Source organism: Pantherophis guttatus, chromosome 7, assembly GCF_059756535.1.
Source record: "Pantherophis guttatus breed Tessera chromosome 7, ASM5975653v1, whole genome shotgun sequence".
Lineage (NCBI taxonomy): Eukaryota > Metazoa > Chordata > Lepidosauria > Squamata > Colubridae > Pantherophis > Pantherophis guttatus.
In genome coordinates this window covers 15,520,078-15,548,067 of record NC_142069.1, presented here as the reverse complement: position 1 = coordinate 15,548,067, position 27,990 = coordinate 15,520,078, and the positions used below count along the sequence as shown (strand labels likewise).

The following is a 27,990-nucleotide window of genomic DNA, read 5'->3' as shown; positions in this document are numbered from 1 at the left end:
TAGGTTTTGTATTTCCTCTTTTGCCTATAGAGCTATGACCCCTACATAACTTGTACATGACTCCATAGGAATCTGACAACAGCCAATAGAATATATGTTCTTGCACAGGAACAGGAAGCTCAAGTGCAAAGCCCAAAAGAAGGTATAAAAAAAACCCCACACTCAACTCCATTTTGTCAGGTGCCCAGAACCATAAACCCATGTGGTTCTGCTTCATCAATAAACCCTCTTTCCAATCAGCCTCCATGTTTCCAGTGTCTTTCTCCCAGCTTGGAACCGAACCAGATGGATATTTCTTCCAACAGAAGCATGATTCACAGGTGTAATTTTGTAATAATAAATGAAAGAAGCAAAAACTTGTAATTACATTTATTTATTTTATTTTATTTATTGTCATATTTATATGCTGCCCTTCTCCCGAGGGACTCGGGGAGGCTCACAGAATAAAACAACCCAACAATAAATAGAATTAAAATGTTAAAATCAGATTTAAAAAAACCCAAATCCCCCAAATTAAAATGCACAGCAGATCAGGGAATTTAGATTGGCGTGGAAGGTGCGGAGGTTGGGGGCCGTCCGGAGCCCAGTGAGTAAACCATTGCAGAGGGTCGGTGTGACCACAGAGAACGCCCTCATCCTGGGGGCCGCCAGCCAACACTGTCTGGCCGATGGGACCCGGAGGAGGGCAGTCCTATGTGAGCGCACTGGGCGGAGGGAGGCCAGTAGGAGGTAGTCCTGCAAGTACCCCGGGCCCATGCCATGAAGGGCTTTATAGGTGAGCACCAGCACCTTGAAGCGGATCCGGAGGACCACCGGCAACCAGTGCAGCTTGTGCAACAAAGGTGTTATATGGGAGTAACGGAAAGCACCCATAACTACCCACGCGGCCACATTCTGGACCAGTTGGAGCCTCCTGGTGCATCCCAAGGGCAGCCAGATGTAGAGGGCATTGCAGTAATCCAGCCGAGATTACATGATTTGAATTAGTACTAAAATTTTAGTACTAAAATCTTGGTCTTAGAGAACATTGGAGGGGTTTTATTCTATCTATGCCACCATGGTTTTTGGCTGTTCTTGGCAAAATCTAAAGCATTGGGGTAGGTGAAATCGTGTTTATTAATTAATGTTCTATTAATCTAATCAAAGGTGATCTGTTTAATAAATCATCATTGTACAAATCATGGCTTAATGTTTATAATAGCAAAGATCCCGTTTTGTTCCAAGATATAATGGATGGATTTGCACAGCATATTAATTAACCTAAATTGTAAATTCCTGGTTTTTGCATACATTTATCTTATGCAAATCCAGAAAACAGCATTAGTTTATGATTCAGTTTGTTCTGAAAATCCAGTTTTATTGCTTGCATGGAGAAAATTAATTTCAGCACAGTATATGGTAGAAGTATTTATTAGAGTAAGATTCATACATGCTCCATTACATGATTAATGTATTCACAATTGATTATCAGCATTTTAACAAAGGAAGATTATATATATATATATATATATATATATATATATATATATATATATATAATATAATATAATATAAAGTATAAACAGACACCACATGAATAGCATTGATCTCTGATACATACAAAAAATAATGCCTCTAACATTCTGCTATTACTATTTTACCAATATTTTTCCTCCAGAAAAAAAGTGTGCTTTATTTATGTACTTATAGTGAAATCAAATCTGATTAGTTAAACAGAATTCAAATGATGAATTGAAGAGGATATTAATTATAGATCAAGTCTTCTCATAGTCATCCAACATATATATAAATCGTGAATTTGGCAATGAATAAAGAAAATATTTTTTAAAAAATTGTATTGCTGCTAAAGGAAAAAAAAAAACAAATATAGTTCATATTCAACTCTAAGTTTCTAATAGCTACTATTCTCATTCATTGACTTGGTCAATATACCAAGGTTTTTCTTTATCTTGATGGTATTGTGTCCTGATAGAAATATTGTTAGACAATAGTATGTCTAATATTACTATACTGCACTCCATTAAACTTTTGAAAACCAGCTGGGTTACGTATAAAGTGAAATAGATACATTCAATAAATATTACACCTGTATAATTGTTGGGAGAAATGTGTGATCATTCAGATATATCTAAATTAAACTGCAAACATCACTGATCGTCTGAAAGTCAACAAGGTTCTTACCTTTTCTATGCTGTCAAACTAGGCTGCATATTTTTTAAACATTGGCTTTTTTAAAATGAAGCATACGTGTAAGCATTTAATTGTATTTCTGCATTTTTTTCTAGCCCCCAAAATGCAGGTAATCATTTCTCTTCTGATAGTTCATATGATACATGTTTGATAAACAAAAGTAGTAAGGTGCAATTGTTACAATTAGAGCCAAGTGTATTAATCTGTGTTAAATATCTATAGGCGATTGATCATTCCTTCATTCTTTTATTCATTTTACTGGGATTATGGGTGGTTCCCACCATGAACCACTCTGAGTAATATAGAGCTCATATAATAAAAATCAATATTATTATTAGATTTTTATCCTTCATAATTTTAAAAAGGTAAATAATTGGTCAATTCAAGATTGTAAAAGTACTGTACAGGTATTGTAGTCCTTGACTTACAGACACAATTGAGACCAGAATGCCTGTTGTTAAGCATGGTGGTTTTGAAGCGAGTCATGCCCAATTATACAACCTTATTGCCATGTTGTTAAGTGACTCATGCAGTCTTTAAGCGGATCCTGCTTTTTCCCATTGACTTTGTTTGCCAGTAGCCACCTGGGAAAGTCCCAAATAGTGATCACATGAGCCCCAGGACCAGCTGCAACCACTGTAAATACATACTGGATGCCAAGCAACCAAGTTATGATCATGTGACTGTGGAGATATTCTGTTGGTTGTATGAGGACTGGTTGTTAAGCCACAATTTTCAGGGCTGTTGTAACTTTGAATGGTCACTAAAGGAATGGTTATAAGTTGAGGACGACCTGTACTTAATACTCCGGCCTCCTGTTTACTCACAACAATTATACAACATTTACCAATATAATTAAAAATTAGAGAACTTTCTGTTGTTCGTGGGGAAAAGAACACGTCTTCTATTCAATCTCAGTACAATAAATTCCATCTTTATGGAGTATATTCTGATTTCAATTATTTTTTTGCCAGATTGTTAAATGAGCAATGATCTGATCAAATTACCTGGGAGAAGCAAGATTTTGTACAGAAGCTCTACTGTGGCTTTTTACCCAGCAACCTCCTTGAACAAAGCTGTAGAATTGGCTATGAACTGGTCCCACCTTTTTTGCCAAATGGCCATGGCCTTTTTCTTCTCATTATGATTCATACCACTGTATCTATGAAGGGAAAAGATTCAAAGATAGCAAGATACCCTTGAAGAACCAAATGCAGGCAGCCTCTCACCCCACCCCCGCCCCAAAAGTCATAATCTTAAAACTCAACACATTTGTATTCAAATAGAAGATACTGAATAAACAGAATACGGCAGGCTTTCCAATTAAGCACATTAAAGCCAATTCTCATTTGCACTTAATGGTGAAAACATCTTTTTTCTGCCCATTCATATGAATAAGGAAAGCTGAAGCTATCCTTAACTGTACCACTTAAAGTAGATTTCTCCCCTCAAATCTGCTAGAATCCATTACCCATAATTCTTTTTTGGGGGATGGACGGACAGTGAGGTGTCTTTTAGAACTGGGGAAAAAAGATAAAGAAGCAGGACAGGGATAAATCATGGTACAACGAATGCCAATATTTTGTCCCTGACTAAAGAGTGTGGATTATAACGCAGCAAAAGTTCTTAATATAGTAGCTGTTATGCCCCCAGCCTCAAGCTCAGAGTAAAAGAATGAAAAGTTTGAGTCATTGTTGTACTACTGTCTATAAGGCTGGATCAGATTTCTGATGCTGGTGCAGGATCCAAGCTGGGTCTGTCAGCGGGACCGAAGGGTTTAGTCTTGTGAGCTTTTGGACTCATGCTGGAAGCCCATCCTCATGGAATGTCTCTCTAATGCAGTGTCTAGTGTCTGCTAGAGAAACATGCCTTGAGGATGGGCTCCAGAACAAGTCTAAAAGCTTGGAAGATTAAACTTGTTGTGGTCCACCAGCAGCCTGCGGAGCTGGCAGCGGAGTCAGACAAAGGTGGAGGAAGAACATGGGCTAGTCCTGGAGGCTGGGGAAGGCCCGGATGAGGGCTCTGCGTCAGAGGCAGAGATGGGGCCAGGGCCATCGGGGAGTGAGGTGCTGACTCCAGAGCCTCCAGAGACTGATAGGAGTGAGGCAGAGGAACAGGAGGAGTCTGTTCCTAATGCACGCATGAGAAAAGCTGCCAGAAGGCAAGAGCAGCTCAGACAAAGAGGACAACTCGGGAGTAGGGCCAAGAGATGATTGGCCCCTCCCACAAGGCTTAAAACAGACTAGCAGTGGCATTTGGGCTTTGCCGGAAAACAACATTGGTAGCTTCGTCGTCTTCTTCGTCTATGTCTTGTATTTATTTTTGTATCTGTGACTTCTGAACGTTTGCCAAGAAAGGCCTTTGGCAGTTTGCCTAATTGGACCAAGATTTGCGATAGGACTGAGGAATTTGTGTTGGGAGGAATTTGCTTTAATTTAGTTGAACGACGCTGGGAATGAAGTAATTCTCAGCTGTTCGAATAAAGTTTGTTTGTTTTTTCACTGATTTTCCTACTACTTACTTGGGCCTGGGTCACAACAAAACCTCTGGTCCTGGAAACCGGCCCAGATTGGATCCTGCAACATTATCCTAGGACACGTACATTTGTTCTGATGCTGGGCTTGAGGCTAATGTCCAGCAGGCTTCAGGAATTGATCCAAGATCCTTTAGATGCCCTTGCTGAGTCCATCTATTCTATTGTTTTTGCTGAACAGATGAGTGCCAGATGGAGGCCCCAAAAGGTTAAAAAAATCCCTTGCCTTCAAGACAAAAGGTCGGCATGTTGAGGATTCACACAACCTTTAGGTAAATAGAATCTAGGAGGAGCAGAAAGCAATGCCCCATTCATTCTAAATCTTTACCTAAGTATTGGCTTCGGAGGGTCAGTGATGGTGATGGGCACAATAAACAAAAAAAGGGGGGAGAATTTGTAGTGTCTGTAGAGTTTCTTTATAGTGTTTGAAGTTTTGAAGAAGACTCCATCTAGCTCCATCCTAAGTACCTAAATGTTTTCGGCCAGCAAACTGTGTATTTTCATTTTTTTAATGCAAAAAACCCCCCCACCCTATTATGGCAAGATAGGTATAGTTTCATATTTGGGCTTCCTATCCAAATTTTGTTGACTCTAAATTCAATGCTGATATAAACTAGGGTGCTGATATATATGAAAAGTCCAGCTGGCTGTAAAAGTTGTCCCTATTTATTGCCCTGTTTGGATATATCTTTGTAGATAGATGATGGGGTTGGTTTTTTTGTCCATAAATGTCAGCATACAAAAGACATGCACTTACCTGAAAGAGTTTAGCATCAGTTGCTTCAGAGTTTTCAGATTGGCACTCAACCCTCCTATGCCCATAAACATCTCGTAGAAATCGTAGGATAATCCCTTTGATCCAAAGATGGATGGATCATCAGAGGCAACCACTATCTGTTGACCTTCTGACAACAGAAAAGCAGCAGGATGGTTTCTCAGATCTGATACTAGCTTCAGGACCTTAAAGAAGAAGACGACGTTATCCAAGAGTTATTTTATTGAAGCCTGCATTTGGTTGTGAGGCCATTGGTACAAGGGAACATTCAGAAGTAAGAGAGATGTTTACTGCTCTCAGTAGTAAGAGAGCAGTAAACATCTCTCCAGAAATTTAACCAGTACTCAGGAATCAACTGTAAGTGAATCTTAACTTACAATCTCTTGGATAGATATTTTACACCTTCTGGACTTTTTTATTTTCTCAGATTCTTTTTCCCCCCCTCTTCTTCTCAGTTGTCCTTTCCTTTATAGGTAGTCCTTGATTTATGACAACTGGGACCAGAATTTCTGTTGCTAAGCAAGGCAATTGTTAAGTGAGTCACGTCCAATTTTATGACCTTTTTTGCCATGGTGGTTTGGCAAATCACTGCAGTTGTTAAATGAATCATATGGTTGTTAAGCAAATCCAGCTGCCCCTAGTGACTTCCACCACTCTTTGCATCTTTTATCCCACTGAGTGCTAGGAGCATTGTGAACAAAGACAGCACGGAAAAAGTGGTATTTTGTTTCTAACTCTAATCTGATCTTCCACGATTGAAAAACTGGTGCTCTAATCTTTAGCCTCCTTGTTATAGGAAGACGAGCATTTTTTTTCTTCCCATTTCTATATTCCACCATATAGATGTTTCTACCTAAGCATACAATATCCTTATTAATGTTAACTGCTCCTTTTAGCCTACAATCATGTGTCTGTTAATACCCTTGTTGGTGTACTCACTTAGCAACTGTTTGAAGTTATGATGGATCCTCCCAAAGGTTACTTACAACCCAGTTCAGGTGGCTGCACAAACTCCTTGCGGTCACATGACTTGGCACTTCAGGTGCTTGGCAACCAGCTCGTCTAGTGTTCCTGCAGTCATGTGACCACTATTTACAACATTTTTGCTGGTTTCTGGCCTTTTATTCTTTATATTCTTTTATTCTGGTTTAATGACTGGCACAAAAAAAGTCACAAATTTGGGTCTGGTCACACAGATGCCTTGATTTATAGCCAGGGGTGAAATGCTCCTGGTTCAGACCAGGTCGGGCGATCCAGTAGTGATCGTCACGGTTGGTTCGGCGATCTGGTAGCTATGGCGGAGCAAAGCTACACCCACCCGCCCGGGTGTCATTACTTCCTGGCAGGTGGTTTTGCGCATGTGCAGAAGGTCCGCGCGTGCACTTCCGAACCAGTAAGGAAGGTAACTAGATTTCACCCCTGCTTATGGCCATCATGACTTAACAATGAAAATTCCGAGGCTCCATAAATAAAGAAATAAAGAAGGAAATAGAGATTAAATATTAATTAATTAACAAAATCCATATGAATAGTATTACATTTAGTCTTAGAGATTTGAGCACTATTAGCTTTAAGTGTTTTGAAATTAAATCTAGCTTTAAGAAACAATATCAAATAAAAGACAAGTAATAATGCATGTAGATGTATATATGTATATAATTGCACCAATGAACCGAAAATGTACCGAATGTATCACTATATGTTATAATAAAAATCAAATTTAAAAAAGAAAAAAGAAAAAAAAAAGAAAATTCCGAGGCTCCATTAAGGTCCTAAGTCGAGGACTGCCTGAATCGATCTATTTGCACATGGATTGTCTGCTAAGTAACTTAATCCTAACATCTAGAATGTTCCTCAATCTCCATCTTTTATCTTTCCTTTTTTTCTGGGCTGACAGGAATATTTCCGAATAAAACCTAGTATTTTTCATTTTCTATGGAAACCTATGAGATCTGTCAAAGGATTGGAAAGAACACATGAAGTAATCTCCCCATTTCTTCCTATCCCAGAATATTCTAGAGCAAAGCTCAACACTCTTTTTCTTGAACAATACCTGATTAGAAATAGGACAGACTTCTATAGCAATATTCTCCTTCACTGCCCACCTCCTAGCTTCCGAGTGCTTGGCAAGGGCAAATCCGTGACCAATCCGGTTGGTGTTCATTAGCACAGCATCGAACAAATTTTGGTCTATCGAAGTGCCTTCCCAGTCTGAGTAATAAAGGGGGGGGGGGGGAAGAGTTGTTATATAACTTTACAAAAGGATGGCCATCATGGTAGAACTCTCTCAAAATTTTATTCTGAAAGAAGAAATGCTAACGCAATGTGGAAAAGCCTTGTGGCATCCTCTGCAAAAGAGCATGAAGAATTCTCACGTTTTTTTAGCGTCTCAAGGACTCAAACTAAATCACAATGGTATCATATACCTATTTTATCCTTGGAGTAAGACTCCTCATGAAACTCAACTGAAGTCATATGCTCCAAGTTACCAAACATTAAGCATTTGCTTAATGACTAAAAAAAGGCATAAATTCAAGTCAAGTCTCAATTTATGACCATCATGACTTACTCTGAAAATTCCAGGCTGGGTTAAGGTCATAAATTGAGGACTGCTGTAATGGGCTAATTGCACATATATAGTCTGCTAAGTAAGGTTGCCAACTAGGGTTAACTCCATGTTTTCCCTATAGTTTTCTGCCATCAGATCTAATTTTTAATCCTAACATCCAGGATGTTCCTCAATCTCCATTTTTAATTTTCCAAGATAAACCTTTTAAGATGCCTATACTTGTCCTGTCTTCTTTGTCACCCTGGCTTTCTTATATCCTTCTGTATTTTGGAGAGCAAAGTGTGCAAAAATTTGTGGGAACAACAGTCTGATCCTTAGCATTGATGAGTTCACCATGGACCCCTTTTAAATATCTTTTGTGGCCATGGACCATGGCCCTGGATTCCCAAGATTTAAATCATAACATTTCTTCAAACCTTCACGGACCCCTTGTGACAACATCTTGGCCCCTCCAGGTATCCATGGACCACAGGTTTGGACCAGTGTCATATATTGATGTATATTTACTTAAAATTGCCTTCTGCTGTGTTCAAAAGATTCACCTCAGAGCAGGGGTGAAATTCAAAAATTTTCCCTACAGGTTCTGTGGGCGTGGCTTGGTGGGCATGGTAGGGAAAGGATACTGCAAAATCTCCATTCCTCCCCATCCTGGGAGAAGGATATTGAAAAATCTCCATTCCTACCCCACTCTGGGACCAGCCAGAGGTGGTATTTGCCGGTTCTCTGAACTACTCAAAATTTCCGCTACCGGTTCTCCAGAACCTGTCAGAACCTGCTGGATTTCACCCCTGCTTCAGAGGTAATTACAAAGAAGTTTGCAGAATTCATTTCCTAGTTATTTATTGCACTTCAAAGGTACACTGTGATGTATTTGTGCTTACCTGTCTCACCAGCATGAAAGAAATATGGCATCTTAATTCCTTTAGTTTTTGGCAAATTTAAAGCTTCTTTCAGCTCCGAGAGAGACTTTCCAGCATCTTCCCAACCAACCTGAAAAGAGCATTGCTCTGGATCAGCATTCAGTACTTGGATATTATTAATGTATCAATAACTATCATTAAAAAAACAAACAGATCTACTCTATTAATACAGACTTATAATGAGCAGTGGTGGCCCACTCGTTAGAATACAGTCCTGCAGACTACTCCTGCTGACTGCCAGCAATTTGGCAGTTCGATCCTCACTGGCTCATGGTTGACTCAGCCTTCCATCCTTCTGAGGTAGGTAAAATGATTGTTGGGGGCAACAGGCTGACTCTGTGAACCATTTAGAGAGGGCTGTCAAGCACTGTTAAGTGGTATATATAGGTCTAAGTGCTATTGTTATTATGATCACAAACGAGCCCAGAATTTATGTTGCTAAGTGAGAAATGTGTCAAGTGAGCTTTGCCCCATTCTACAACTTTTCTTGCCACATTCACGGCTATCTTTAGAAGATCATTTGACGGCCGTGACCAGGGGGGCCTTCGCACAGGTACACCTGGTGTGCCAGTTGCGCTCTTTCCTAGATCGGGATGGCCTTGCCACGGTCACTCACACCTTGTTACGTCTCAGTTGGACTACTGTAACGCCCTCTACATGGGGCTGCCCTTGGGATGCACTCAAAGGCTACAGTTAGTCCAGAATGCGGCCACACGGGTTGTTACGGGGGCTTCTCGGTACTCCTGTGTGACACCTCTCCTGCGCGAGCTGCACTGGCTACCGGTGGTTCTTCGGGTTCGTTTCAAGGTGCTGGTGCTCACCTATAAAGCCCTACATGGCTTAGGCCCGGGGTACCTGCAGGATCATGTCCTGCCATCCTCCCATTGTCCGGTGTGCTGACACAGAGCGGGCCTCCTCAGTGTCGGCTGGCGGCCCCCAGGGGGAGAGCATTCTCTGTGGGAGCGCCGACCCTCTGGAATGGGCTGCTTACCGGCCTCAGGACAGCCCCTGACCTCCTCTGCTTCCGCCGCGAATTGAAGACGTGGCTTTTTCACCAAATGGGCTGAATCCGTAGGGGTGATTTTTAATAATTTTAATTAAATTTTTAATTAATTTTAACTAATTTTAAATTGACTTTGATGTTTATGTAATTTTTTTGTTTCTTCTTGTAAGCCGCCCTGTGTCCTTTGGGAGAAGGGCGGCATATAAATTACATAAATAAATAAATAAATAAATAAATAAATAAATAAATAAATAAATAAATGAATGAATAAATAAATAAATAAATAAATAAATAAATACATTTGTTAAGTGAATCACTGCAGTTGTTAAATATGGTTGTTAAGTGGATCTGGGTTCCACATTGACTTTGCATGTCAGAAAAGATGATCACATGACCTTGGGACGCTGCAAACCGTCATAAATATGTTGTCAAGCATCCAAATGTAAATCACGGGGATGCTGCAAGAGTTGTGTGAAAAACGGTCATAAGTCACTTTTTTTCAGTGCTGTTGTAACTTCGAATGGTCACTAAATGAACTGTTGTAAATCAAGGACTACCTGTACTATGGCATCAGCTGCAAACAATTGGCACTGGAAATTAGGGATCCTCCCTGGTTTTCCAGAGCAGGGGTCTCCAACCTTGGCAACTTTAAGACTTGTGGACTTCAACTCCCAGAGTTCCTCAACCAGCAAAGCTTTGCTGGCTGAGGAACTCTGGGAGTTGAAGTCCACAAGTCTTAAAGTTGCCAAGGTTGGAGACCCCTGTTCCAGAGAGTACAGGTCATCCTCAACATATGATGACAACCGAGGCCAAAATTTTTGTTGCTAAGCATGGCAATTGTTAAGTAGGTTTTGTCCCGTTTTATGATTTTTTTGCCACAGTTATTAAGCAAATCACTTCAGTTAAGTAGGAGCCTGAGTGGCGCAGCAGACTAATGCTACTGTTAAAGGTAGTATTTAGCTTCCTGCAATTACTGCGAGTTCAATTCCTGCCTGCAATTACTGCGAGTTCAATTCTCACCAGGCTCAAGGTCGACTCAGCCTTCCATCCTTTCTAAGGTAGGTAAAATGAGGACCTGGTTTGTGGGGGCAATAAGCTGATTTTCTATAAAATATACAAAAGTATGAAGGCTATTGCTTAACATATTGTAAGCCGCCCTGAGTCTCCGGAGAAGGGCGGCATATAAATTAAAAAAAAAAAAAAAAAGTGAATCTGGCTGCCCTCATTGATTTTGCCTGTTGGGAAGCCAGCTGGGAAGGTCATGAATTGTGATTACATGACCCTGGGATAGTGCAACTGTCATAAATACATGCCAGTTGCCAAGCACCTGAATTTTGATCACGTGACCACAGAGAGGCTGCAAAGGCCGTAAGTGTAAAAAATGGGTCAGTGCGGTTGTAACTTCAAATAGTCACTAAACAAGTGGTTGTAAGTCAAGGATTACATTTAAAATGGAAGAATGGGAGAAACACTTTCAGTCTTGCAAGGTTCTGTTAATGTAATCTAACAATAAAGAAGAAGTGGATTTCCTGATTGAGCTTCTGGTCTGGGCTTCAGTGCAGGGCTAAGGTAGTCGTGTGATGCCACTTAAATACTTTAGCTCCCCATTATTTCATCCTCTTGCAGTCCTTCTGAAGTAAAATGTAAAACCCACGAGGAATATCAGGAATTACCAGATCAAACCCTGCTATAGTACTTGGGAACTTAGCTCTGAGGTCCATGGCTGTAAGAATGGCTTCTTTGATCTGGGCAAGTTTTTGCTTTCTGCAAGGCAAAAGCAGGAGAAAATATCAGGGGGGAAAATGGTTGCAGATACTATTGCTTTGATTAAAAAATGCTGAGCAAATATTGGGCTAAACACATATGATGCCTGAAAAACAGAATAAATACCTAACCAGTTCACCGACAACAGGGAGAAAAGTCATGAGACAAGGGCTTTTTATTTATTTAGTTACGTCTATAGCAGAGGTCTTCAAACTTGGCAGCTTTAAGACTTGTGGACTTCAACTCCCAGAATTCTCCAGCCAGCTATGCGCTAGACCTTACAGAATTTGCTGGCTGAGGAATTCTGGGAGTTGAAGTCCACAAGTCTTAAAGCTGCCAAGTTTGAAGACCTCTGGTCTATAGGGCATATACTCAGAGATAATCCCATCTGCAGGCAATACTTGTATACTAATGCGTTCACCCCAGGAGTGGTCTAACTTAAGGGGTCTCCAAACCTGGCAACTTTAAGACTTGTAGACTTCAACTTCCAGAATTCCTCAGACAGGAATTAGCTCCCTTACAACCTAAGATGTGACTGTATATTTAATTAGGCTCCCTTTACAATGAAAAGTTTGGAACAAAATACTAAACTCACATCAGCCTTGTCAATCAATGTTGGTGCCCCTGCCCTGTGTTAGGTCAGGGGAATCTTAGACGTGGCCTGCAGGGCCGCCCTGGAAACAGCAAAGGACCGGCCTGCGATGCCTCTGTCAGCAAAAACGCTACCCCTACCTCAAGCTCTGTTTTTGCTGGCAGAGGGCTGGAAGAAGCCGTCGTGGCCGAAAACGAAGCTCAGGAGCCCTTTTTTGGTGGCAGAGCAGTCGGGCCTCCACAGGTGCCCCAGACACAAGTGACGTTGAGCTGACCATGACCACCCTCGCCCCCGAGGTCAAACACCACCCTGATGTGGCCCTCAATGAAATCGAGTTTAACACCCCTGTGTTAGACTATAAATCTCACAAATAACTTTGAGGATACCGAATTGGAGAAACATGCCAAAAGGGATTCTTTTCATAGTATCAAACACATACTTTACACCGGAAATTCTTCTACATGCTCATTGTGATGCCAAACTCAATTAGGATTGGCTTGGAATAAGCCAAGTTATTCCTCACTTCCATTATAACATATTTTAGGTTCACCCTTCTGAATATTCAGGACTCGCTACACCCCAACCTCCTAGGTGGTAAGGTTTAATTCTATCTTAGTCTGATGCCCATGCGCTTTCAAGCTCCTTCCCTTTAACACAGTGGTGAAATTCAAATTTTTTTACTACCGGTTCTGTGGGTGTGGCTTGGTGGGCATGGCTTGGTGGGCATGGCAGGGGAAGGATATTGCAAAATCCCCATTCCCACCCCACTCTGGGGCCAGCCAGAGGTGGCATTTGCCGGTTCTCAGAACTACTCAAAATTTCCACTACCAGTTCTCTGAACTACTCAAAATTTCCGCTACTGGTTCTCCAGAACCTGTCAGAACCTGCTGAATTTCATCCCTGCTTTAACACTCTCCAACAAACCCACAAATTCTATCACACTTAGCTCTTTCGTATCCATTGATCTGGTTTCTATTCTAAGGAAATAAGAAGTAAGTTGGAGGAAAGGAAGGCAGGAGACTGGTAGGCCTTAACAATTCATCCAGAAAAGAGCTATAATACGACAGGGAAGCTGTGATACCCCTAATGTTGCCCATTTCTCTTGTCACTGGCTACAATGATGTGGGTGTTGGTCTGTAATTCAGGATTTATGGATTCACAGTCCTAGTGGGCATCAGGAAGAAACATTTCTCTAGATACCCATTGGATAGCTATAAAGAGTATGATGGGATTTTTAGTCATTACCCAAAGGTAGTTTAATTTTTAAAAAATTAAGATTGATTGATTGATTATGTGCCATCAAGTTGGAGTCAGCCACACAGATGTTTTTTTCCAAAAAGATCTAATCCCAGCCTGGTCCTTCAGGCCTTTCAGTGCCAGTATAATTGTGCTCTTCCACCTTGCTCGTTAATATTAGTTACTTAAATTCAAATGTATGGACCTGCCCCAGGTGCAAAGCTACCTAGACATCCCTTACCGGAGGGTCGTATATATAAGTTTTACACCCACAAAATCAGGATGACTTTTTACAAATCTCTTAGTCACTTCTTCAAAAGCTGCCACAGCCCAAAATTTATCATGAACAGTTCCATCCAGCTCATATATCTGTGGGCAAAACAAGAACAAAAGTTTAAACCATGTGAAAAAAGCTCTTATAGGAAAACCATATATACCATACGTAACCATTTGCTAACATAGATCACCAGGAGGCAGTATACGACTAATTTCATGGTAAATCTGGACTCTCTGGATGTATGTAGCTACTGGTGACTCTTATTCTTATTCAAACCACAGAATAAGATCTGGTTATATACGTCCAATGAGTCCCAGTATAGGACAAAACCTGTTATCTACTGCCACCTGGAAATAAAAGCACTAGATAGGATTCATTGTACATGATATAAAAATAGATTTCCCCTTCTCCAAGAAGGGTGGTAGAAGTCACATATGTGATGTAACATTCCTTCCTCCCTCCCTCCCTCCCTCCCTCCCTCTCTCTCTCTCTCCCCACCCCCTCCCAAAGATCAAAGGAGGAGGAGGAAGGGGAAGGGGATAGGGGAGGGAAAGGGAAAGAGGAAGGAAGAGGAGAAGGAAAGGGGGACAGGAAGAAAAGCAGGAGATGTAGAAGAGGCGGGGGAAGAGGAGGAGAAGAAGGAGAAGGAGATATGTATATATTACCGGTGGCAGGATAACTCTGATTTCAACATACTGCACATTATCTTCATAGAGCTCCATCAGCGCTTGATACAAATAGGATTTAAACACAGGTGCATAATTAATAAGGCCAGAAGCGGTGTTAATGATATTTTCAAATTTCTGCCGGATGATAGCTTGAGTTTGGTAGGTCTCCTCTGGAGTATCTGTTACTAGTGTTAGATTCCTCAGTAAACTGGAGAGGGAGAAACAAAGGCATAGTGGCAGTTTAACAATGCGCACAAGAAGCTTGACTTCTGACTTGAAGAATCATCACAAAATCTCTTGTTCTTGGACACAAGCTCAAGATCAAGTAACCAGGGGTGAAATTCAGCCGGTTCCTACTGGATTGTATGATACGGTAGGGCCAACTACGCAAAGCCCCGCCCACCCGCGCGGACATCATGACGTCCCTTTTTTGCAATGATTTTCAGCCACTGCACATGCGCAGATGACATTCACACATATGTGAACCGGTAGGAAAGGTAAGTGAATTTCACCCCTGCAAGTAACCTTTTAGATACTCCGAAGATCAGTTTCTTGCACAATCACTTTTTTTAAAAAATTATTTTATGCAGACACAATTAATAAACTTCAAGCCTAGAAGAAACAAATAAAGACAACCGCAAACAAATTAAAATATATACTAATAAAGTAAAATGAAGAAAAATAATCTCTTAAATATTATACTTATCAATAGTCATTGATTTACTAACGAATATGTTACATAATATGTTCAATAGAAAATATTATTGTAAAATATTACATCTCTGGCTTTGCCATAGTAGCACATACAGCTGCATCTTTTGATGGTAGAAAATAATCAAATAAATGATCTGAAAATAATTTTCCAAAGAAATAAATGACACCTCTTCAACAACCATTCCTTGAAGTTTGGAGTAATAACAAATTTCCATTTCTCAATATAACTCTTTTAGTTCTCTTACCCAGAATTACTAAGCATGTGTATTCTTTAGTCTTTGTTTATGTTTTTATATTTCTTAACTGCTCTTTTCCTTCCCTGCCATAAGTTCCAGTGGACATTTAGTATGTTTGCTTCAGGTGTTACGGCTAGGATTCAGTCCTATGCCTATTTGGTCTGAATAATAAATTCATTCATCCCGCTATTTCAGGTTACTTAACTTTTTTTAGTGAATTAATCACAATTACTAGATTTGTTATGATCCATAAACCATGGCCAAGAACCAGAATATGATAAACCAAAACCGAACTAGCCACAAAACAGGTGCAAAAATGCAAAAAGGGGATATGACTTTTTTTTACTTCCCAGTGCAGTTTATAGCTCTGGTATTTCCTGGTAATCTCTCATTCAAGCATTAACTAGTGCTGCAGCTATTGTGATCCTTATTAATTAAAAGAAAAAAAAAACTGGGAAGGTATATAAGGCAGAGGTGGGTTTCAGCAGGTCCTGACCAGTTCTGGAGAACCGGTAGCGGAAATTTTGAATAGTTCAGAGAACCGGTAAATACCACCTCTGACTGGCCCCGCCCCCATCTATTCTCTGCCTCCCAAGTCCCAGCTGATCCGGAGGAAATGGGGATTTTGCAGTAACTTTCCCCTGGAGTGGGGAGGGAATGGAAATTTTATAGTATCCTTCCCCTGCCATGCCTGCCAAGCCATGCCATGCCCATCAAGCCATGCCCATAGAACCGATAGCAGGGGTGAAATGTAAAATGTGTTACTACAGGTTCTGTGGGCGTGGCTTGGTGGTGGTGGGGTAATGTGACTGGGTGGGCGTGGCCAACTTTTTTTTTTTTTTAACTTTTCAATGCATTTTTTCTAATGCTTTGAAAAACCTCTGGCGATCAGGCAACTCAGTTAGGATGGTCAGAGAAGCTTTTTAAAAAATGCTTTGAAAAGCCTCTCTGCCGATTAGGCAACTCAGCTGGGATCGTCAGAGACTTTTCAAAGCATTTTTTTTACCACCTCTTCGGCCAAGAGGTTGCAGAAAAAAATGCTTTGAAAAGCCTCTGAGGATCCCAGCTCAGCCGCGCGATCATCAGAGGCTTTTTTTTTTTTTACTTTTAAAAGCATTTTTTCATCGGAAGAGGTTGTAGAAAAAATGCTTTTAAAAGTAAAAAAACAAAACCTCCGATGATTGTGCGACTCAGCTGAGCATGGTGGGGGGGGGGTGCAGGGATTTTTGCTACGGTTCTCCAAACCACCTGTCACCATTGCTACCGGATCGGGCGATCCGGTCCGAACCGAGAGCATTTCAACCCTGACCGGTAGTGAAACATTTTTGAATCCCACCACTGATATAAGGCAAAGGTGGGTTTCAGCAGGTTCTGACTAGTTCTCGAGAACCGGTAGTGGAAATTTTGAGTAGTTCGGAGAACCTGTAGTAAAAATTCTGACTGGCCCTGCCCCCATCTATTCTCTGCCTCCCAAGTCCCAGGTGATTGGGAGGAAATGGGGATTTTGCAATAAACTTCCCCTGGTGTGGGGTGGGAATAGAGATTTTACAGTATCCTTTCCCTTCCACGCCCACCAAGCCATGCCCACCAAGCCATGCCACGCCCACCAAGCAACGCCCACAGGACCAGTAGTAAAAAATTTTGAAACCCACCACTGATGTAAGGTAAAGATAAAAGTTCCCCTCGCACATATGTGCTAGTCGTTCCCGACTCTAGGGGGGGTGGTGCTCATCTCCGTTTCAAAGTCTAAGAGCCAGCGCTGTCCGAAGACGTCTCCGTGGTCATGTAGCTGGCATGACTAAACACCAAAGGTGCACGAACGCTGATACCTTTCCACCAAAGGTCCCAATTTTTCTACTTGCATTTTTTACATGCTTTCGAACTGCTAGGTTGGCAGAAGCTGAGAGAAGTAACGAGAGTTCACCCTGTTACATGGCACTAGGGATTTGAACCGCTGAACTGCCGACCTTTCAATCAACAAGCTCAGCGTCTTAGCCACTGAGCTACCATACAGTCCTTAATATTCTCTTTTGAGGCATTTTGAAGGTAGCTCTGTGTACAAGAATTAGATTTTCAAAGCACTCAGTGGTATCCATTGGGTCAGCTTAACACTACCTAGGCTCTGTGCTGTTCAGTTTATTTATTAATGACTTTCATGTGGGGAGAGAAAATATGATCTTGAAAATGATAAACAGGACAGGATTAAATTTGTTAAAGTGGAATAAGATAGATGGGAATAACCTCAAGATTCAGGAAGTTCTTGACAAGCTGGAATAATGGGCAGAAAAGTTCCTTCATCTAAGTAGGAAAAGCATGATTATGGGATGTAGGGCACAGAGCTGAGCAACGTGGTTTTTGAGAAAGGTGTTTTGATGGAGCACAAGTTGAATATGAGCCAACAATATGTCAGTGTTAAATACAAGGTCAAGATCATGAGAAATCATTGTTCCATTCCATTTCTTATTCTAGAATGTACAGTATCTAGAACATTGTGTCTAGTTCTGGGCACTGGACTTTGTCCAAAGGAGCACACCCATGAAGAGCACTGGCCTGGTAAGAAAAGATTGTAAGGAAAGATTGGAAACCTTGGGCTGTGCTTAATCTGGAGAGGGAAAAAATACAGTAATGTATAGTAGCTGTCTTCAAGGATCGTAAACGCTCTCATGCTGAACATGGGAAGGAATCCTTTCCATGTGGATCAGTTGCCATAACCGTATCTCGGATCCAAAGAAGAACATGAGAATCCAAAGAAAAGATGATTGTTTTGCAAACAAATAAACTGGGATGCTGATTTGTTATTACTGCTAACAATCATATTCTTATTACAATTATAGAGAAGAGAGAAGACAGCATGTTCAGGGCAAAGTTTAGCAAACAAGATGTGCTAAAACTGAGAATTGTGCAATTAAAAGTGGAACCCCAGAAGAAACAACTGCCCAGATTCATAGGCCATGCTGCAGCAGCTGAAATGCTGAGGATCCTACTGGTACCAGATCAGCAGGAAGTCCACCTCTGATGGGTATCCCAGATCCAGCATTTCTGCCCTTCACCTGGGAAGCCTTAGAACAGGGGTCTCCAACCTTGGCAACTTTACGACTTGTAGACTTCAACTCCCAGAATTCTGGGAGTTGAAGTCCACAAGTCGTAAAGTTGCCAAGGTTGGAGACCCCTTCCTTAGAAGACATTATGAAGAAGGCACCAACTACTTAATCCAGGGACTGCTTCTCCCTCACTTGGTTAATTCTTCTTTTGCAAGAATTAGCATCTCATGAGATTAGCCTCAGGGTGTAAAAATGCAGATAGCACTAATGTCTGCTGACTCTGGGGGTTGGGAGGAGAACTTCCTTCTTTTTAGGAAACTGAGCAGAAGGAATGGGAGGAAAGCTGCTTTCTGAAAGCTGCCCCGGGAAACATTCAGTAAAACCTGGCTATTGGGCTACTCTACATTTTGGATTCACATAATGACACAAGTTATATATCTAGTTTGCATAAACTAGAAATATAGGCTAGATTCATAAAAAACAGATCATGTCACAAAAATATATGGAAGGTCAATGTGCACATGGACCTACTAACTCTTCAACTAACTTGGTTGTGCCATTAAATATACCAAATATACCACATTTCATTTCAGTTGATATCTTGATATTTAGCAATCTTATTGCCAAATTTGGACAATAGGAACATCTTTGACTATATTAGTTGTAAACAGTGGTGAAATCCAAATTTTGTTACTACCGGTTCTGTGGGCGTGGTGTGGCTTGGTGGGTGTGGCTTGGTGGATGTGGCAGGAGAAGGATACTGCATAATCTCCATTCCCTCCCCACTCCAGGGAAAGGATACTGCAAAATCACTATTCCCTCCCCATCCTGGGAGAAGGATATTGCAAAATCTCCATTTCTACCCCACTCTGAGGCCAGCCAGAGGTCACATTTGCTGTTCTCCAAACTACTCAAAATTTCCGCTACCGGTTCTCCAGAACCTGTCAGAACCTGCTGGATTTCACCTCTGGTTGTAAGCCCAAAGGGCTGCTACATGAGGTGGTGAGTTCATTTGCATGGCTTCAGGTAGAGGCTAGACGGGGTGTTGGAAATGCTGGATTGGATCGTTCACTGAGTAGGCAACTGGACTGGATGACCTCTAACATCCCTTCTAAACTTCTTTTGCCACCAATAGCCTCCCACAGACCAGTTCGTTCTCACAGGGAGGGACTACTTAGGGTACTGTCAGTCAAATTATGCCGACTGGCGACTCCCAGGGGGAGGGCCTTCTCTGTGAGGGCTCCAACCCTTTGGAATGAACTGCCCCCTGAGATACGAAATATCCCTGATCTCCATGCGTTCCGCTGTGCCCTCAAAACCCTGATGTTCCAACAGGCGGGGCTAAACATATGAACATGTGAATGTTTTTAAAATGTTATCTAATTTTAGGTTCTATTTAATTGGGTCAAACTATGTTATAATAATAATTTTAATTAGCAATTTTATGATGTTTGTGTATCTATATTTTTCTTGACTGTACACCGCCTTGAGTCCTATGGGAGAAAGATGGTATAGAAATATAATAAATAAATAAATAAATAAATAAATAAATAAATAAATAAATAAATAAATAAATAAATGATTCTATTACCGAAAATGAATTTGAATACTGAACAATTTCTACACTCATAAATATTTGTTCTAGGGTCTCTAAAATGTTTTGATATAGATTTCAGTGTTCAATTTTCATCAGTACTCTTGCATTTTCTTTGGAATGAGTAATTTCAGTTTATTTCATCATAAGAAATGTCCATCTAGTGCCTTTTGACTTATTATCACTCCCCCCCCCAAGTGAATAACATGGAAATATGCTCATTATATGAAGGAGAAATATGCAAATCAAGTTTGGCTCATGCTGTCGCTCCATCCAAGCCCTTCACAATAAACCAGGGTTTCACCCAGGGCCTACACCACATTCCTTCACTATGACAACTGTGACCAGCTCCTATACGTAGCTTGTGCTTGGTGCCTTTCCTAATCAGAGCCTGATCGGTGAAAAATATACATTTTTCACAAGCAAGCAAGACTTAGATTTAATTTCCCCATCATGTCCGTCATTATTATTAATCGTAATAATATTTGTGCTCCTACAACTTACAAGAAATAGCACTGTCAATTATCATAACCCGAGGTAGCAATGGGTCTGGTCAAACAGACAGGATGGGACAACACAAAATGGATTCTCTTTGCCACACATTTAAAGGGTCAGCTGCTGTTTCCCTGCCCAAGAAGTCCTCCCTATGCTTTTAACTGCAGTAATGTTTCATTCCCTTACTAAGCGGGATGGGAGGACTAGATTAAAAGAGTGGGGAAGGAAGCTAAAAATCCAATAGCCCTGATTTGCTCAGGGTGTTCTTTCTTTCTTTCTTTCTTTCTTTCTTTCTTTCTTTCTTTCTTTCTTTCTTTCTTTCTTTCTTTCTTTCTTTCTTTCTTTCTTTCTTTCTGTGTCCACCAGTCAAGGAACTCAAAGTTAAGGTTTCCACAGCAACCTTAACTCTGCCCTCTTGTGCATGACAATGGGGGTCTTTCGTTACATTAGCAGACAAAAGATTGGGCAATGCAAGAAACTACTCCGTAAACAATGCAACATAATAGGAAGGAAATGAACCATAGCACACACAGCAGCATTTTCTACTAGTTTATATGTGGTAGTAACTGCCATTTCAGGGCTGTTCTGAGAAGAGCTGCTTATGTAGTGGACATAGCAAACATCACCCTAGAAACCAGGAATGGATGAAGGGCAAAGAGGCATCTTTTACAAAGTTATCTGAAGGATAAGATACAAGGAATGGCCAAGAAGGATAGTTTTAAAAGACAGATCTCCTTCAGCTCAACAGGGAGATATCACAAAGATTTGGCAAACAAAACAAAACAAAAAATCAGAGAGAATTTTAAACTACAGGTTTTTTTAATTAAAAAAATAAACACAATTTTGGGCAACTTGATAATATTTATTCAAAATGAGTCATATTATACCGGTACCTAAACCCTACTAAAATAGCGTAGAATTGCATTTTAAAGACCGATATATGTGTTCAGTATGATAGTACAGGTAGTCCTCGACCTATGACAGTTCATTTAGTGACTGTTCAAAGTTACAGTAGCATTGGAAAAAGTTAACTTATGACCATTTTTCACACTTACAACCGTTGCAGCATCCCCATGGTCACTTCATCAAAATTCAGATGCTAGGAAAAGGACTCATATTTACGACCGTTGGAATGTCCCGGGGTCATGTGATCCCCTTTTGCAAACTTCTGACAAAGTCAAAGGGAAAGCCAGATTCATTTAACAACCATGTTATAAGAGCCTTGGTGGCGCAGTGGACTAAGTGCTGTTAAAGTAGCACTTAGTTGCCAGCTGCCTGCAATTACTGCAAGTTCAAATCTAACCAGGCTCAAGGTTGACTCAGCCTTCCATCCTTTCAAGGTAGGTAAAATGAGGACCCGGATTGTAGGGGCAATAAGCTGACTTTGTATAAAAAAGAACACCGCTTAGGGGGGGCCGAAAGCCCTACTAAGCAGGTATATATAAAAGTATGAAGGCTATTGCTTAATGCATTGTAAGCCGCCCTCAGTCTCCGGAGAAGGGCGGCATATAAATCGAACTAATAAATAATAAAATAAATAAATACTAACTCAACCACCGCAGTGATACACTTAACAACTTTCTTAAGAAGAAAGGTCATAATGTTGGCAAAATTCACTTAACAATTGTTCCACTTAACAGAACCTTTGGGCTCCATTGTGGCCATAAGTCGAGGACTACCTGTATTGCCATTAACATTTTAATCTCAGCAAAATGTCGTCCTTGCAGAAGTTCTCCACTCTTGAGAAAAGAGAAAGTGTCTCTGAGATAAAATGAACCAAACAGATCTGATGGGTTCACAGAACGTTTACTATGGGTAGGAAAATGGATGGAGAAATTTAAAGACAGTCAAATGCTGGCAGAAAGTGAGTAGGTGATATACGGCCTCGCTGTGAGGAATTCCTGTTTCTCAGTAGAAGCAAAACTGGCTGGGTATATGAGCATGACAGCTAGAAATACCAGGAGAAGCATAAAAACTGAATGCAGCAGGAATGGGGTACTTAAGAAGGGTGTGGGATAAAACAAAAAGAGATAGGGTCAAGAATGAATGGCTGAAGAATGAATGTAGACTGAACACAAATCAGTGTGAAAGGAGTGTGTTGATATGGCTTGGCCACACAGTAAGAATGAATGAGAAACTGAATTGCAAAACAAATACATGAAGGAAGAATGTATGGGTTGAGTGGAAGGAGAAACAGAATCATGTCTGGATGGAGTTGGTGAGATCTTCAAAATGAGAGAACCTTGAAAAATAAAAGGCAATGTTTCGAAGTACAGCATGAAATCGAGGATGGGATGAGTTACAAAGATAAGAAAATATGGAGAGGGGGAATTCATGATCGTATATATTGGATTGAAGTTTACCACTTATCCTTTTCCTTATTTCATGCCTTTCATTCCCTTTGCTTACTATTTATTATTCCTTCCCTGTGTTTTGGATTAAGTTGCTTATTCAAACAAGGGAACTGCATGATGGGTATGTATGTATGAATGTAATTGACTTTCGCAGGACTGAATAAATTGGGTATTCTTGCTTGATTTGAACTAATGTGAAATACTTGCCATAGTCAGCAGATTCTGGGGAGGGGTGGGGAAACCATTTTCTCAGCTCCAACTTTCATGCAAAATGCATGTTGCATATTTGATGTAACAGTGGCCGGGTCTCTTTTTTTTTAGGTTTAATTTTTAATTAAGCTTAATTAAAGGCTTAAATACATTAACTAAATCCTTTTGAGAAGAGACAGAAAATGTATATTTGCGAATTAGCAGTTTGCCATCAAATGAAATGGTCCAATCTCTGTAAATTATAGAAAGTGCAATAAGGAAACTCAAGGGTCACATGTCTTCTGGAAGACATATGTAGCCCACCCTGTTCATAAATCAAGTAACTGAGATTCAATAGGCAAAAACGTGAAAGACTTTCATTTGGATTACTTCCTACTTATATTTCTGCCCCTTAACCCATCAAGCAATAACTCCTCAGCCTATCCGTGCTTACTACATATAAACTGTAGATATTGCTTCTAACTAAAATCTCCCATTCTGTAACTTACTGTATCATTTTGTTTTTACATGGGATGGGGACAAAATTAGCTTTGATCTGTATCACAGCCAGAAATGAGGTTATCAACTTTTTCCATGTTTAAAACATACACAGTTCCATCAATCTTTAGATCATCATAAGATGATCATAAGATGATCATCATAAAATGATTCAATCTGGCCACAGAACTGGAAATGAAATTTGACTACAGTAATGCAGAATCCAGAATATTCAATAACCATGTAGGTCTTGGAGTGAGGGCTGAAGCTGGCATGGTAGGACAATCTTCAAAACATGATGCAGATGCCCTCCACAACCAAGGCTGAGAAACAGACAGCCAAAAATCCATTTTCACATAGTAATTAAACATAAGACATTATGAAGGGCTTGGTTGCTTCTTCATTATTAGGTTTTCTAGTATCTGCAATTAAAACAACATATCTGTCCCAGCAGCCTTGACTTTGATTCCTCTATTGGTATCACTTGAATGCTGGTTGAATTTTGAAACAGATCTACTTCCATGCCCTGAATGAAGCTCTTTTATGAACAATACTCCTTATATTGAAAAAATAAAGAACTAGTACATCTAAACCACTATCGTGAGTCAGAACAGTAATTCACCTAGTCCAATAATATTGATCCTGAATGGCAATGACTACCCAGAGTTTTAGATAGGTATAATGGAGATACCAAGATCTGAACCTGTAATCTTCTGCATGTAAAGTACATGCTTGAGGCGCAAGAATACATATTTACAAAGAAGTGCTGGTTGAATTCTCTGTCTTCACTCATTAATTCACTAAGAAGTTTTAGATGGATGATTAACATATGGTCTTATCAGCCAACTCAACTCCACATTTTTTTTATTGTAGGGTCATAGTAAAGATCAGGTAAGGCACCCTGAGTAATTAGGGAACATATTGTACAGAAGTTAAGTATTATGGTTAAAACAACTTCAACATAATGTTTGCTCCACTGAAGCACTATGATGGCTTCTAGATTAAAAGAAGAGGCCCTGATGGAATAAACATACAGAACAAGTATTCCATCTTTAAAATTATGCAGATAGTGCTCCAAACCAGCTTTCTTCAATCTGTTGTATTTCAGATTGATGCATACTAGTTACACATTCAGGGAGTTGCAGTCCCAGCACATCTGGAAGAGGCAACTTGGGGAAGGAAGAACCAACATAATAGTGTAAATATGCTTGTAATCAATCTGAAATATTTTCACCCACCTCTTATCAAATCCACACATATCCCTCAGGTACTTGCGGTAGTTCTTGAGTAAAGTCCACTTGGAGCAAGGAGACACTTTTGTAGGAGGAGACTTTGAAAACTTGAATTGAACAGTCCCCCTCGGGCAGAAGCAGATGTAACAGTTAGGCAAGTAAGTCGCAATGTATACCAGCCACTCAGCACTCAGGATAGCATAGTCGTGAACATGTAAAAGGCCACCTGTTGGCAAGGAAGAAGCAAGTGGACAAAGAAAAACAAGACGATGGATTGAATTGCTTTGTCAAGACAAAGAAGCTATCTATACTCAGTGCAATATAGCGATCTGACCAGTGTGGGTGAGGAAGCCTATTAAGTGACTAGATGAATTGTCTCAAACAGTAAAAAGCTAGGAAGAGGAATACTGCTTAAAGATAAATTGGCCCTGTACAAGACTAGATTGAAATGGCGAACATAAACCCTAGCCAATAACACTGTGCAAAGGCTACAATGCTTAGATTGCACCATTGTCCAAAAGATTTCGTCTTTAGCAAACAAAGGTTGTATTTATTTAAAATTAGCAATATTTGCATATCTAACTGTAGGCAGTGAACAAATGATGGTGCGGGAACAGCTTTCATGGTGTTGCGCTGTGGTGGTGCAGTGGTTAGAGTGCAGTACTGCAGACTACTTCTGCTGACTGACAGCTGCCTGAAATTTGGCAGATCGAATCTCACCTGGCTCAAGGTTGACTCAGCCTTCCATCCTTCCGAAGTGGGTAAAATGAGGACCCAGATTGTTGGGGACAATGTTTAAACCGCTTAGAGAGGACTGTAAAAGCACTGTGAAGCGGTATATAAATCTAAGTGCTATTGCTATTGCTATTGTCTTTAAGACTTTATTTTCCTGCTTTGTTTCTTTATATGTTGGGTTCTCACTACAAGTTTACTGAAGACAGATTTCATGAAAGGCTTGGATAAAATGTATATGAAAGCAATCATGTTCCAAACGTGAGACAAGAATGCAAGATAATAACTTTTTTTAAACTACCATGAACTATCATAAGTTCTGGTAACTCAAACCTGGATATTTTTTCAGGGTAAAATTTTTCAATGGAATTGAATGCTTTGGGAATTGGCAAAATGCTTTGGGAATTGGATAGCATCTATTGAGATGCTGTATTAGTAGATCACTACATTGGGCTAGAAGTTGGACTATTTGATCTGCAAAGTTATCTCAGAATCTTACGTTTAGTGATTCTACAATTAACAAAAAGTAAAGCCAAGTAAATATTTTAAACAAAATAGTGGTCAGTGGTCATAACACAAATACTTCCTATGCAAAATCTGCACAGTATCAGATTTATCAGTACGATCATGCATGAGGAAAAGCAGAGCAGAAAATTATTGTTGAGACTATTGTTCCCAAACAGAATATCTTGGTAAATGGATGGCTGTGTGCCCATTCCATTAAATAAACATTATTTCAAAATAGCATTTCTGGACTCCACCTTAGCAACTTTAAGATATATGGACTTTGACTCCCAGAATTCTCAAGCCAGTTTGTCAGGAGCAAAGGTGTGAATTAGAACTTGTTCGGTGAATCACCCAGAGAATATGTAGCAGGGGTGGGCAACGATGGCAAGGTTGCAACCTGTGGATTTCAATTCTCAAAATTCCTAGCAAGGCTGTCTCAGGAATTCTAGGAGTTGAAGTCCACAAGTCATAAAGTTGCCATAGTTGCCCCTCCCCTGATATACAGTATAGTTCTTAAACAAATCCGATGTCTAAATGAAATAACTAGTAATGGGGAAATTGTCTGGTTTAACAGAGAATGTTCCAGTTTAGATGCTAAAATGACTCAGGATCTTTCTTTAATTGGTTTATTATTTGGGATTAATATTTCTTCCAAATGTTTGAGGATCTTAGGCATACGTCATCTGATAACCAACTTTATAAAATCCTGCTGTATAGAAAGGCCAAGCCATGGAGTGAAAAGGCTTCCTTATTCATTGTGTTCCATCCTTATGGACTGTCCCCTGGGATTTTAATTCAGCAAAGACCCTTACCTGTATTACAGGGAGATGTAAGAGAAATGCTGAAGTCCCAGAGAGTAGGTATCAGTGGAAGAGAGAAAAGAGAGCTAGAGCAGCCAGAAAGTGACCCAAAGACCAGCCTTGAAGCTATTATAGGTAGTCCTTGACTGACGAATAGAATTAAGCCCAAAATTTTCATTGCTAAGGGAGGCAGTTGTGAAGGGAGTTTTGCCCTCATTTTGTGACCCTTTTTTGGTACAGTTTTGTTAAGCAAATCACTGCAGTTCAGTGGTGGGTTGCCCCCGGTTCGGACCAGTTCTATAGAACCGGTAGTAAAACCAGCGGGAGGCTCCACCCACCGACCCCAATGTCATTAGAACTTTTCTGCGCATGCGCAGGAGAGCGCGCACGTGGCCCCACTGCGAACCAGTAGTAAAGGTAAGTAGAACCCACCCTGTTGCAGTTGTTAAGTGAACCTGGTTCCCTTAACTTGTTGGAAGCAAGCTCCTCATAAGCCTTCTAAAGATGCAGATCAGCTACAGTCAGCCATCAAAAAGTAACAGTATTTAATTCCTATGAACTGATAAAGAATGAAAGCAAAAGAAGCAGTAAAAGGGGTCAATTACAAGCCCAGGAAAAGATGTGGGAATATTATTTATATTGCTAATCCATGTATGCCACACGGTGTCAAATTCGATCGCGTCACATGACATATCGTGATGTTTTTTGCCTTTGTGGAGCTGGGGTGGGCGTGGTCTGCGCGTGACGCATCCGGCCCGCAGGCCGCCAGTTTGACAGGCCTGATGTATGCCATTCACCAAATAAATAAATAAATAGTCTTCATTGCTGTAAATGGTGGGCAGTTCAAAAAACAAAGGGGGGGAAAAAGGAAATCTGTAACTGTCAAATATTGTCACTTATCACTATGCTGTTATCACTAATGAATATAATTAGGCACAGAGAAGTAGATTAGTTCTCTATTTTTTGTTTTGCATAATAAACTAACATCATGTAAATATCGAAAGAAAGCATTCAGCATTTGAGTCCGTGGTTTGTACCTTAACTGGAACACTCAAACAAGCTTGGAAAATC

At 40.4% G+C, this 27,990-nt stretch overlaps 1 protein-coding gene across 3 annotated transcripts in view; it reads right to left on the bottom strand.

Moving 5' to 3' along the window:
• Positions 1–3,157: 3,157 nt before the first annotated feature.
• Positions 3,158–27,990, bottom strand: part of ADA2 (adenosine deaminase 2) — a 54,477-nt gene continuing 29,644 nt past the window's right edge. For 2 of the 3 annotated variants that reach the window (XM_060694454.2, XM_087873091.1), the window contains exons 3-10: positions 24,887–25,106; positions 14,525–14,735; positions 13,824–13,951; positions 11,664–11,754; positions 8,949–9,057; positions 7,552–7,709; positions 5,481–5,683; positions 3,158–3,352 (exon numbers count right to left, since the gene is read on the bottom strand). In XM_060694454.2, coding sequence (XP_060550437.2) covers positions 3,241–3,352; positions 5,481–5,683; positions 7,552–7,709; positions 8,949–9,057; positions 11,664–11,754; positions 13,824–13,951; positions 14,525–14,735; positions 24,887–25,106 — 1,232 coding nt within the window. In that variant the 3' untranslated portion in view covers positions 3,158–3,240. Of the gene's footprint in view, positions 3,353–5,476; positions 5,684–7,551; positions 7,710–8,948; positions 9,058–11,663; positions 11,755–13,823; positions 13,952–14,524; positions 14,736–24,886; positions 25,107–27,990 lie in introns of those variants that run through there. The other variant, XM_087873092.1, reaches the window with a different exon arrangement.